Source organism: Procambarus clarkii, chromosome 1, assembly GCF_040958095.1.
Source record: "Procambarus clarkii isolate CNS0578487 chromosome 1, FALCON_Pclarkii_2.0, whole genome shotgun sequence".
Taxonomy (NCBI): Eukaryota; Metazoa; Arthropoda; class Malacostraca; order Decapoda; family Cambaridae; genus Procambarus; species Procambarus clarkii.
This window is the reverse complement of record NC_091150.1, coordinates 18,839,242-18,851,418: the sequence shown is the minus strand read 5'-3', so window position 1 is coordinate 18,851,418 and position 12,177 is coordinate 18,839,242. Positions and strand designations below refer to the sequence as shown.

Genomic DNA, 12,177 nt, shown 5'->3' with positions numbered 1-12,177 from the left:
AATTGTTTCCTCCTTTATTTAATTTATTGTTCGCGTATTGGCTAAATTAAAAAAAACAATTGTGTCAAAATATTTTTATTGCAAAACTATTTCTATATTAATTACAAATAAATAGATTACATTAAGAAGACTAAATATAACTTACTAAAATATACAGCATCTTAATTCATAAATGAGTTAGATGTAACTATATAGACAATTACTTAAAAATATCATGAGAGCAAAATAATAATATACTGAATCTGGTGTTGAGGTATGTCTTATGTCTTATGTAGATGTTGTGGCGGGTGTTGTGGTGGGTGTTGTGTGTTGTGGCGGGTGTTGTGTGTTGTGGCGGGTGTTGTGGCGGGTGTTGTGTGTTGTGGCGGGTGTTGTGGCGGGTGTTGTTGTTGTGGCGGGTGTTGTGTGTTGTGGCGGGTGTTGTTGTGGCGGGTGTTGTTGTGGCGGGTATTGTTGTGGCGGGTGATGTTGTGGCGGGTGATGTTGTGGCGGGTGTTGTGTGTTGTGGCGGGTGTTGTGTGTTGTGTTGTGTGTTGTGGTGGGTGTTGTGGTGGGTGTTGTGGTGGCTGTTGTGGTGGCTGTTGTGGCGGCTGTTGTGGCGGCTGTTGTGGCGGCTGTTGTGGCGGCTGTTGTGGCGGGTGTTGTTGTGGCGGGTGTTGTTGTGGCGGGTGTTGTGGTGGGTGTTGTGGCGGGTGTTGTGTGTTGTGGCGGGTGTTGTTGTGGCGGGTGTTGTGGCGGGTGTTGTTGTGGGTGTTGTTGTGGGTGTTGTGGCGGGTGTTGTGGCGGGTGTTGTGTGTTGTGGCGGGTGTTGTTGTGGCGGGTGTTGTGTGTTGTGGCGGGTGTTGTGGCGGGTGTTGTGGCGGGTGTTGTTGTGGCGGGTGTTGTTGTGGGTGTTGTGTGTTGTGGCGGGTGTTGTGGCGGGTGTTGTGTGTTGTGGCGGGTGTTGTGGCGGGTGTTGTGTGTTGTGGCGGGTGTTGTGGCGGGTGTTGTTGTGGCGGGTGTTGTGTGTTGTGGCGGGTGTTGTGGCGGGTGTTGTTGTGGGTGTTGTGTGTTGTGGCGGGTGTTGTTGTGGGTGTTGTGTGTTGTGGTGGGTGTTGTGGCGGGTGTTGTGTGTTGTGGTGGGTGTTGTGGCGGGTGTTGTGTGTTGTGGCGGGTGTTGTGGCGGGTGTTGTGTGTTGTGGTGGGTGTTGTGGTGGGTGTTGTGGTGGGTGTTGTGGTGGGTGTTGTGGTGGGTGTTGTGGTGGGTGTTGTGTGTTGTGGTGGGTGTTGTGGTGGGTGTTGTGGCGGGTGTTGTGTGTTGTGGTGGGTGTTGTGGTGGGTGTTGTGTGTTGTGGCGGGTGTTGTGGTGGGTGTTGTGGGTGTTGTGTGTTGTGGTGGGTGTTGTGGTGGGTGTTGTGTGTTGTGGTGGGTGTTGTGGTGGGTGTTGTGTGTTGTGGTGGGTGTTGTGGTGGGTGTTGTGGTGGGTGTTGTGGTGGGTGTTGTGTGTTGTGGTGGGTGTTGTGGTGGGTGTTGTGGCGGGTGTTGTGGCGGGTGTTGTGTGTTGTGGTGGGTGTTGTGGCGGGTGTTGTGTGTTGTGGTGGGTGTTGTGGTGGGTGTTGTGGTGGGTGTTGTGGCGGGTGTTGTGTGTTGTGGTGGGTGTTGTGTGTTGTGGTGGGTGTTGTGTGTTGTGGTGGGTGTTGTGGTGGGTGTTGTGTGTTGTGGTGGGTGTTGTGTGTTGTGGTGGGTGTTGTGGTGGGTGTTGTGGTGGGTGTTGTGGTGGGTGTTGTGGTGGGTGTTGTGGTGGGTGTTGTGGTGGGTGTTGTGTGTTGTGGTGGGTGTTGTGTGTTGTGGTGGGTGTTGTGTGTTGTGGTGGGTGTTGTGGTGGGTGTTGTGGTGGGTGTTGTGGCGGGTGTTGTGGCGGGTGTTGTGTGTTGTGGTGGGTGTTGTGGCGGGTGTTGTGTGTTGTGGTGGGTGTTGTGGTGGGTGTTGTGGTGGGTGTTGTGTGTTGTGGTGGGTGTTGTGGTGGGTGTTGTGGTGGGTGTTGTGTGTTGTGGTGGGTGTTGTGGTGGGTGTTGTGGTGGGTGTTGTGTGTTGTGGTGGGTGTTGTGTGTTGTGGTGGGTGTTGTGTGTTGTGGTGGGTGTTGTGGTGGGTGTTGTGGCGGGTGTTGTGGCGGGTGTTGTGTGTTGTGGTGGGTGTTGTGGCGGGTGTTGTGTGTTGTGGTGGGTGTTGTGGTGGGTGTTGTGGTGGGTGTTGTGGTGGGTGTTGTGGTGGGTGTTGTGGTGGGTGTTGTGGCGGGTGTTGTGTGTTGTGGTGGGTGTTGTGGTGGGTGTTGTGGTGGGTGTTGTGTGTTGTGGTGGGTGTTGTGGCGGGTGTTGTGGCGGGTGTTGTGTGTTGTGGTGGGTGTTGTGGCGGGTGTTGTGTGTTGTGGTGGGTGTTGTGGTGGGTGTTGTTGTGGGTGTTGTGGCGGGTGTTGTGGGTGTTGTGGGTGTTGTGGCGGGTGTTGTTGTGGGTGTTGTTGTGGGTGTTGTTGTGGGTGTTGTGGCGGGTGTTGTTGTGGGTGTTGTGGGTGTTGTGGCGGGTGTTGTTGTGGGTGTTGTGGGTGTTGTGGCGGGTGTTGTTGTGGGTGTTGTGGCGGGTGTTGTGGCGGGTGTTGTGGCGGGTGTTGTGGCGGGTGTTGTGGCGGGTGTTGTGGCGGGTGTTGTGGCGGGTGTTGTGGCGGGTGTTGTGGCGGGTGTTGTGGCGGGTGTTGTTGTGGGTGTTGTTGTGGGTGTTGTGGCGGGTGTTGTTGTGGGTGTTGTGGCGGGTGTTGTTGTGGGTGTTGTTGTGGGTGTTGTTGTGGGTGTTGTGGCGGGTGTTGTTGTGGGTGTTGTGGGTGTTGTGGCGGGTGTTGTGGCGGGTGTTGTGGCGGGTGTTGTTGTGGGTGTTGTGGCGGGTGTTGTTGTGGGTGTTGTTGTGGGTGTTGTGGCGGGTGTTGTTGTGGGTGTTGTGGCGGGTGTTGTGGCGGGTGTTGTTGTGGGTGTTGTTGTGGGTGTTGTTGTGGGTGTTGTGGCGGGTGTTGTTGTGGGTGTTGTTGTGGGTGTTGTGGCGGGTGTTGTGGCGGGTGTTGTGGCGGGTGTTGTGGCGGGTGTTGTGTGTAGGTCACCATAACACAGCTGACACAGTCTGAGATATCTTGTATAATCTCAACAATAATGTAAAGCCATCAGTGATATAACTCAGAGTGGTGCAGGAAGTGAAGCAGGAGAGAGAGAACTGCGTCACATGAGGTATTGTCAACAAGTGTGCCGGGGACCAATAGTTGGAGCCCGTCCTATCCACTATATCGTCGCGTTCTTTACGTTATCTTAACCAACGGTAAAAATACAACCCATTAATAAAAGTAACGACTCGCAAATATCTACGTTTTCTATGCAAGGGGCTCGATGGGTTAGGTTTGGGGTTGCTTGGGGTCGTACCTGTGTGGCTGAGGTCTAAAAGGTTGGATTTTTTACGGAGTGGCAAGAAATTACGACACCGGGCTGGGGTCGTGTGAAGAAACAATATGCGAGTCATTATGGCGATATGACAATAACTCCAAGTGTACTGGATAACATAACTGAACAAATGAAAAGCTTTACTGAACATTTTGAAGTAAATGACTTTTTGGAATAACAGTTGAACGTGAGGAACAACGCCGCTGTGTCGGCGCCTCCTGGGCGGTGTGGCCGGGCTGGCGGCCTCTCATCCTCGGCATTGAGCAACAAAGCTTTTTTATAAATTGAAAACTTTGATGAGGGCCTGGGTGTCGGGGGGCGCCGGGCTGGGTGTCGGGGGGCGCCGGGCTGGGTGTCGGGGGGGGGGGGGGGGGGGGGGGGGCTGGGTGTCGGGGGGGGCTGGGTGTCGGGGGGCGCCGGGGCTGGGTGTCGGGGGGCGCCGGGGCTGGTTGTCGGGGGGCGCCGGGGCTGGTTGTCGGGGGGCGCCGGGGCTGGGTGTCGGGGGGCGCCGGGGCTGGGTGTCGGGGGGCGCCGGGGCTGGGTGTCGGGGGGCGCCGGGCTGGGTGTCGGGGGGGGGGGGCTGGGTGTCGGGGGGGGCTGGGTGTCGGGGGGCGCCGGGGCTGGGTGTCGGGGGGCGCCGGGGCTGGTTGTCGGGGGGCGCCGGGGCTGGTTGTCGGGGGGCGCCGGGGCTGGGTGTCGGGGGGCGCCGGGGCTGGGTGTCGGGGGGCGCCGGGCTGGGTGTCGGTGGGCGCCGGGCTGGGTGTCGGGGGGCGCCGGGCTGGGTGTCGGGGGGCGCCGGGCTGGGTGTCGGGGGGGCGCCGGGCTGGGTGTCGGGGGGCGCCGGGCTGGGTGTCGGGGGGCGCCGGGCTGGGTGTCGGGGGGCGCCGGGCTGGGTGTCGGGGGGCGCCGGGCTGGGTGTCGGGGGGCGCCGGGCTGGGTGTCGGGGGGCGCCGGGCTGGGTGTCGGGGGGGCGCCGGGCTGGGTGTCGGGGGGGCGCCGGGCTGGGTGTCGGGGGGCGCCGGGCTGGGTGTCGGGGGGCGCCGGGCTGGGTGTCGGGGGGCGCCGGGCTGGGTGTCGGGGGGCGCCGGGCTGGGTGTCGGGGGGGGGGGGGGGGCTGGGTGTCGGGGGGGGGGGGGGCTGGGTGTCGGGGGGGGGGGGGCTGGGTGTCGGGGGGGCGCCGGGCTGGGTGTCGGGGGGCGCCGGGCTGGGTGTCGGGGGGCGCCGGGCTGGGTGTCGGGGGGCGCCGGGCTGGGTGTCGGGGGGCGCCGGGCTGGGTGTCGGGGGGCGCCGGGCTGGGTGTCGGGGGGCGCCGGGCTGGGTGTCGGGGGGGGCGCCGGGCTGGGTGTCGGGGGGGCGCCGGGCTGGGTGTCGGGGGGCGCCGGGCTGGGTGTCGGGGGGCGCCGGGCTGGGTGTCGGGGGGGCGCCGGGCTGGGTGTCGGGGGGGGCGCCGGGCTGGGTGTCGGGGGGGCGCCGGGCTGGGTGTCGGGGGGGCGCCGGGCTGGGTGTCGGGGGGGCGCCGGGCTGGGTGTCGGGGGGGGCGCCGGGCTGGGTGTCGGGGGGGCGCCGGGCTGGGTGTCGGGGGGGGCGCCGGGCTGGGTGTCGGGGGGGCGCCGGGCTGGGTGTCGGGGGGGGCGCCGGGCTGGGTGTCGGGGGGGCGCCGGGCTGGGTGTCGGGGGGGCGCCGGGCTGGGTGTCGGGGGGGCGCCGGGCTGGGTGTCGGGGGGGGCGCCGGGCTGGGTGTCGGGGGGGCGCCGGGCTGGGTGTCGGGGGGGCGCCGGGCTGGGTGTCGGGGGGGCGCCGGGCTGGGTGTCGGGGGGGCGCCGGGCTGGGTGTCGGGGGGGGCGCCGGGCTGGGTGTCGGGGGGGCGCCGGGCTGGGTGTCGGGGGGGGCGCCGGGCTGGGTGTCGGGGGGGCGCCGGGCTGGGTGTCGGGGGGGCGCCGGGCTGGGTGTCGGGGGGGCGCCGGGCTGGGTGTCGGGGGGGCGCCGGGCTGGGTGTCGGGGGGGCGCCGGGCTGGGTGTCGGGGGGGGCGCCGGGCTGGGTGTCGGGGGGGCGCCGGGCTGGGTGTCGGGGGGGGCGCCGGGCTGGGTGTCGGGGGGGCGCCGGGCTGGGTGTCGGGGGGGCGCCGGGCTGGGTGTCGGGGGGGCGCCGGGCTGGGTGTCGGGGGGGCGCCGGGCTGGGTGTCGGGGGGGCGCCGGGCTGGGTGTCGGGGGGGCGCCGGGCTGGGTGTCGGGGGGGCGCCGGGCTGGGTGTCGGGGGGGCGCCGGGCTGGGTGTCGGGGGGGCGCCGGGCTGGGTGTCGGGGGGGCGCCGGGGCTGGGTGTCGGGGGGGCGCCGGGCTGGGTGTCGGGGGGGCGCCGGGCTGGGTGTCGGGGGGGCGCCGGGCTGGGTGTCGGGGGGGCGCCGGGCTGGGTGTCGGGGGGGCGCCGGGCTGGGTGTCGGGGGGGCGCCGGGCTGGGTGTCGGGGGGGCGCCGGGCTGGGTGTCGGGGGGGGCGCCGGGCTGGGTGTCGGGGGGGCGCCGGGCTGGGTGTCGGGGGGGCGCCGGGCTGGGTGTCGGGGGGGCGCCGGGCTGGGTGTCGGGGGGGCGCCGGGCTGGGTGTCGGGGGGGCGCCGGGCTGGGTGTCGGGGGGGCGCCGGGCTGGGTGTCGGGGGGGCGCCGGGCTGGGTGTCGGGGGGGCGCCGGGCTGGGTGTCGGGGGGGCGCCGGGCTGGGTGTCGGGGGGGCGCCGGGCTGGGTGTCGGGGGGGCGCCGGGCTGGGTGTCGGGGGGGCGCCGGGCTGGGTGTCGGGGGGGCGCCGGGCTGGGTGTCGGGGGGGCGCCGGGCTGGGTGTCGGGGGGGCGCCGGGCTGGGTGTCGGGGGGGCGCCGGGCTGGGTGTCGGGGGGGCGCCGGGCTGGGTGTCGGGGGGGCGCCGGGCTGGGTGTCGGGGGGGGCGCCGGGCTGGGTGTCGGGGGGGCGCCGGGCTGGGTGTCGGGGGGGCGCCGTGTGTTGCAACACCTGGAGGTTGTGGGGGTGTTGGTGGCCACAGGGCTGGGTGTAGACGGCAGTATTGCTATGTCTTGGAGAGCCAAGGCGAGAGGTCGAGGCCCGGGATGCTTGCACTGTCACAAGGAACTCTCTCGTTCCTGAAAGAAACAAAGTCAACAGCTTTACATAAATTGTTCGTGGATCCACATCCCACACCCATTCTCCACATATCCTGCAACCTTCTTAAATACAGTCACATCCTACTTGTCTAAGGAATCATTTAGAACCTTGAATGCCACATATATCAGTCCAATCCTGGAGTATGCGGGTTAAGCTGTGGAGTTCATGTAATCAAACACAGGCTGGAGAAAGTTCGGAGGTATATCACCAGACTAATCCCCTGGTTTAGGAGATTATATAGGATTCGGATTTGATGTCTAAAGGGCTTGGAAAAGATGGGGGAGGAGGTGAAATTGTGGAAGATGATTTGAATGTGGAGAGAAGAGACTCGAACATCAGTGGCCTATCCACCATGGATTGGCATGATGTTTAGATCTTGGCTTAGAGCTTTGTTGTCGTTGTTGACCGTGAGTTCTTATTCAGCGGCAAGAGGCTAGTGGTGGTGGTGTTGTTTTAGATTCAGCTACTGGGAACAAAAAGTTCCAAGTAGCACGGGCTATGGTGAGCCCGTAGTGTACTTAACTGGCACAGGAGCAGGGCTGAAACTGAAAAAATAGGCTAGTGGTGTGGCGGTGAGGCTTAGGTGAGGTGCTCTGTCTGGCTTGGAGGCGGCGTCTTCCCAATGGTGGCAGTGCACTTTTTAGCGCAAGGGTTTCGATGGTCGGCGGTTCTGCCCGAGGTGGCGACTCATTCTTGTGCCCAACAATTGCGACAGTTCGGTTCCTTCTGGATCCTCGTCTTCTTTGTTGAATTCGGATTGTCCGTTGGGGTATACGAGGGCATAGGCCGGGTGGTGGTACTCCTTTTTCAGGATCGAGAGGTCGAAGCAATAGTGCATGGAGTTGACGTGGACGAACATTGTTAGCGGGTGTTCGGTAGAGTCCTTGTGGAAAATGATCTCGTTGCTCATGTGTGCCAGCTGTTGTCTGGTGGTGAGGTTACCCCTGAACCCCTCCGTTTGGACCATGATGCCATGGCAGGGACTTCTCCCGTCGTCTGATTCGATGTGGGCGATGTCACGGTCCTTGATGTAGCCTGGTTCGATGCCCGGTACTATTGCTGCACCTGGAGGTGTGGTCTGGGCTTGTTGCACCTTGAGCAGTGTCTTTGTGCTTGATGGCGTGCCGGTAGCTGAGGTTGGGGCTGCCATTGGGTGATGCTGGGCCATGTTCGACGAAGTGAGGTTCACTGAGGTAGTCGGCGATGGGGTTGGTGGTGCTGCTAGCCCTATTGTTGGTGCCGCTACCAGAGGTGCTGTCGTAGTTGCTGTTGCTGATGCCGTTTGGTGACTGTACTTGTTGTGCAGAGGTTGCTTGTGGAGCCTGTAGCAAGTCTGCTGGAACTGACATCTTAGATATTCCGTTTGGTCCCGCCTCTCAACCGTCAATCAACTGGTGTACAGATTCCTGAGCCTATTGGGTTCTATCATATCTACATTTGAAATTGTGTATGGAGTCAGCCTCCACCACATCACTGCCTAGTGCATTCCACTTGTTAACTACTCTGACACTGAAAAAGTTCTTTCTAACGTCCCTGTGGCTCATTTGGGTACTCGGTCTCCACCTGTCCCCCCTTGTTCGCGTCCCACCAGTGTTAAACAGTTTATCTCTGTCAATTCCTCTGAGATTTGTTTAAGTAGTGATAATGGCTTCCCTTACTCTTCTGTCGTACAGTGTCGTAAGGTGCTTTTCTCGCAGCATTCCTCTTAACTTATGCCTCTTAGTTCTGGGATTAGCCTAGTGCCATACCTCTGAACTTTTTTCCAGCTTCGTCTTGTGCTTGACAAGGTACGGGCTCCATGCTGGGGCCGCATACTCCAGGATTGGTCTTACATATGTGGTAAACAAGGTTCCAATTGATTCCTTACACAGGTTCCCGAGGGCAGTTCTGATGTTAGCCAGCCTCGTATACGCCACAGATATCATTTTTATGTGGGTTTTAGAAGACAGGTTTGGTGTGATATCCACTCCTAGATCTTTCTCTCTGTCCGTTTCATGAATGACTTCATCTCCCATTCTGTATACTGTGTCTGGCCTCCTGTTTCCACTGCCTAGTTTCATTATCTTACATTTATTTGGGTTGAACTTTAATAGCCATTTGTTGGACCATTCGTTCAGTTTGTCTAGGTCATCTTGTAGCCTCATACTAACTTCCTCTGACTTAATCCTCCTTATAATTTTTGCATCATCAGCAATGAGAGGAACGATTCCATACCTCTCTGGGAGATCATTTACATATATTAGAAACAGAATAGGTCCAAGGACCGAACCCTGCGGGACTCCACTGGTGACGCCTCGCCAATCTCCGACCTCGCCCCTCACAGTGACTTGTCTTCTGTTGCTTAGGTACTCCCTTATCCAATGGAGTACCTTCCCTTTCACTCCAGCTTGTGCACTAGTCTCTTGTGTGGTACTGTGTCAAAGGCTTTCTGGCAATCCAAAAATATGATGTCTGCCCACCCCCCTTTCTTTCTTGCCGGGTTGTAGAATTCAAGTAACCCTGTGAGGCAGGACTTGCCATCCCTGAACCCATGTTGATGCTGTGTTACAAAGTTCCTTCGCTCCATATGTTCCACTAGCTTTTTTCGCCCAATCTTCTCCATCAACTTGCATGTTCCTAACACATATGGTTACTTCCCCTCCTCGTCTAAAATATCTATCAGTGTGAAATAGTTTAAATTAATTTATTTTTTTCTGTACAGACAAGAGCATTTAATTCGTTTATTTTGTTTCTTAGACTCCTACTGTTAGTGTAATATACCCTAAGTGTATTTTTATTTTGAGACCCTTCTCTTTCCCTGATCATTTTCCCAATTTCTTTCTCCCACAAACACATACAGTACTTTTATTACCTCCTTCCTCCATATCAATTCCCATACCACTATCTACTAACAGTTTAAACCCAAACAAATGCCTCTAACCACTTCTTCCAACGAGTTCGCAACAGCAACAACCCCAGCCCTCGAAAGATGCACCCCATCCTGAGCATACTTTTCATTTCTTCCATAGAAGCGTTCCCAGTTGTCTATGAAAGATATTGCATTTGATTTGCAATATCTTTCCAGCCGGCAATTGACACCAAGTGCCCTCGACATCCATTCATTTCCCACTCCCTTTCTTGGAAGATTGCCACATATGATTGGGATTCCTCCTCTGGTCCTAACTAATTCTATAGCTGTTTTATACCTCTGAATCAGTTCCTCACTCCTAACTCGACCAACATCATTTCCTCCTGCGCTAATACAAATAATGGGATTGTACCCATTATGTTTATCTTGTGCTGATAAAAGTATCAACACAAGACAGAACACGAAATAATAGGTATAAATTGGATAAGTTTAGATTTAGGAAAGACTTGGGGAAAATACTGGTTGGGTAACAGGGTTGTTGATTTGTGGAACCAGTTACCGCGTAACGTGGTGGAGGTGGGATCCCTCGATTGTTTCAAACGAGGGTTGGACATGTATATGAGTGAGACTGGGTGGTTATGATCGGTAAATGATACAAAAATCGGTAGGGAAATTAACACGGAAGAAGACTCACTTTCACTTCAAGTTGATCTAAATAGGGTTTTGAAATGGCCAAAAGATTGGCAGATGCAGTTTAATGCTGATAAATGTAAAGTTCTGAGGCTAGGTAATGATGATAGAGTTACAAGATACGAGCTAGATGGTGTTGAGATTGCGAAGTCGGATTGCGAAAGGGATCTGGGAGTTATGATTAGTAAGAATTTAAAACAAAAGGATCAATGCCTGAATGTTTGTAATAAGGCAAATAGGACACTGGGATTTATTAATCGAAGTGTTCGTAACAAGACACCTGGTGTGGTTCTTCAGCTATATCTTGCTCTGGTTAGGCCCCATTTAGATTATACAGTTCAGTTTTGGTCGCCATACTATAGAATGGATATAAATTCACTTGAACGTGTCCAGCATGGGATTGGGTGGTTATAGATAGGAGCTGCCTCGTATGGGCCAATAGGCCTTCTGCAGTTACCTTGTTCTTATGTACTTATGTTCTTAATTAATAATGGGAGAATGTTCTGTGTGTTGCAAGCTTGCAATCTTCTATTTTAACCCCAACACAATATAGAGAGTAACTCACAGGCAGATGGAGGCCAGGGGACTGGACCTAACCCAACATAATATATTACAACTCACAGTCCTCGGGGCCGACGGAAGGCGAGGGGCTGGACGTAGCCCAACATGTCGCCAGTCTCACACAGGACGCGCGCCCATGACATCAGCCGGATAGAGTAGAGTTGTGCTGTAAGAATGTTACATTATATATATGATGTAGTTACTAAGGTAATGTTATCTTAACACACAGTTGTGGTACAAGTGTGACATTATATGGTGTAGTTACATAGGTAATGTTTATATATTTTAGGGCTTAAGCACGAACGAACGAACGAAGATACAGGATAAGATACTCGTTGGGCGAGCATTGAAGTGGGGACAACTATGGAGAAGTTGGTGAGAGGAAGTGCTTAAGTTGTAGAGAAAGCGTCAGGGTTAAACCCAGTTGCGTGTCTTGAGTTGATGCTGGAACATCCCCACAACTGACTAGGCGCTGATTCGGGTCAGAAAGGGCAGCTTTGGCGGTGCTTCTTCATTCTAGGTAGTGACAGTCTGTCTTCTGGTGGTGTCTTCTTTCTTCTTTCTTCTTACGTCATCGTCATCATCTTTCTCTGTTGTCGTAGTTGCATATGGTGAGCTTTTAGTTCCTGCAGGTCAGGAAGGATGAGGTTTGGTAGGAGAGTGGACTCGTCACACTCAGTTAGGATGGCAACTGCAGGAACGTGGGTCCCACGTGCCCGTTCCGAGTCGTGCTTTCCGAGTTCTTCATATTGCTTGTTGTAGATTCGGCTGTCACATTTCCTAAATTCAGGAGATCCATAAGCGGTTTTGTCTCGTTGCAGTGACAGGTCTTGCACAGTAGGAGACTCGAGGTTCGATGCCTCGGGTGAGCGAGCTTCAACATCAACAGAGGCAGTAGAATCATCAGCCGATGATGAGCGGAGGTCAGGTGACAAATAAGCTGGTGCTAGTACTGGAGACGTTTGCATTGAGTCAGTTGAGATGTCATGCTGAGGAGGTGTAGGAGCGGTAGAGTCAGGAGGCAGCGTGGCCGGTGCAAGTTGATGGGGGGTGGTCAGCAGGAGAGAGATCAGCGAGTACTACAGGAAAGACGGTGATGTCAGAAGCTGAAGAGGTTGTAGTAGCAGACGTTGAAGCCATGAGGAAGTCCTCCGGAACAGTATATGTTGGGAAGCCATTTGCATCGTAGTGTTTGCCGAGAATTCGGACCAATTCCTTGAAGTTTGGGCCCGCTATCTTGTCAGCCAGGAATGCGAGTGCATAAACAGTACTATTAACGGTGTTGGGAGCAGGCACCTGTTGTGAAAGTTGGCTTGATGCTTGGCCGGAGTGTGGTGGCAGCTGCTGGGTCGATGAGTGGCCGGCGGACTGGGAGCCGGGCCCCCATTGGCTTGCAGGTACACTAGCTCTTCCACCTCCTGGAAGCTCCGGGAAGTTGGCGGCGTGAACGTTGAAACTCATTGATGCAAGGAGAGTTAAGCTA

At 57.4% G+C, this 12,177-nt stretch overlaps 1 protein-coding gene across 1 annotated transcript in view; it reads right to left on the bottom strand.

The window, feature by feature from the left end:
* Positions 1-6,380: 6,380 nt before the first annotated feature.
* LOC123753946 (salivary peroxidase/catechol oxidase-like) overlaps positions 6,381-12,177 on the bottom strand; it is a 43,236-nt gene continuing 37,439 nt past the window's right edge. Inside the window, exons 12-13 of the mRNA XM_069321000.1 lie at positions 10,755-10,860; positions 6,381-6,573 (exon numbers count right to left, since the gene is read on the bottom strand). Of these exons, the coding sequence (XP_069177101.1) occupies positions 6,501-6,573; positions 10,755-10,860 (179 nt within the window). The 3' untranslated portion in view covers positions 6,381-6,500. The remainder of the gene's footprint in view (positions 6,574-10,754; positions 10,861-12,177) is intronic.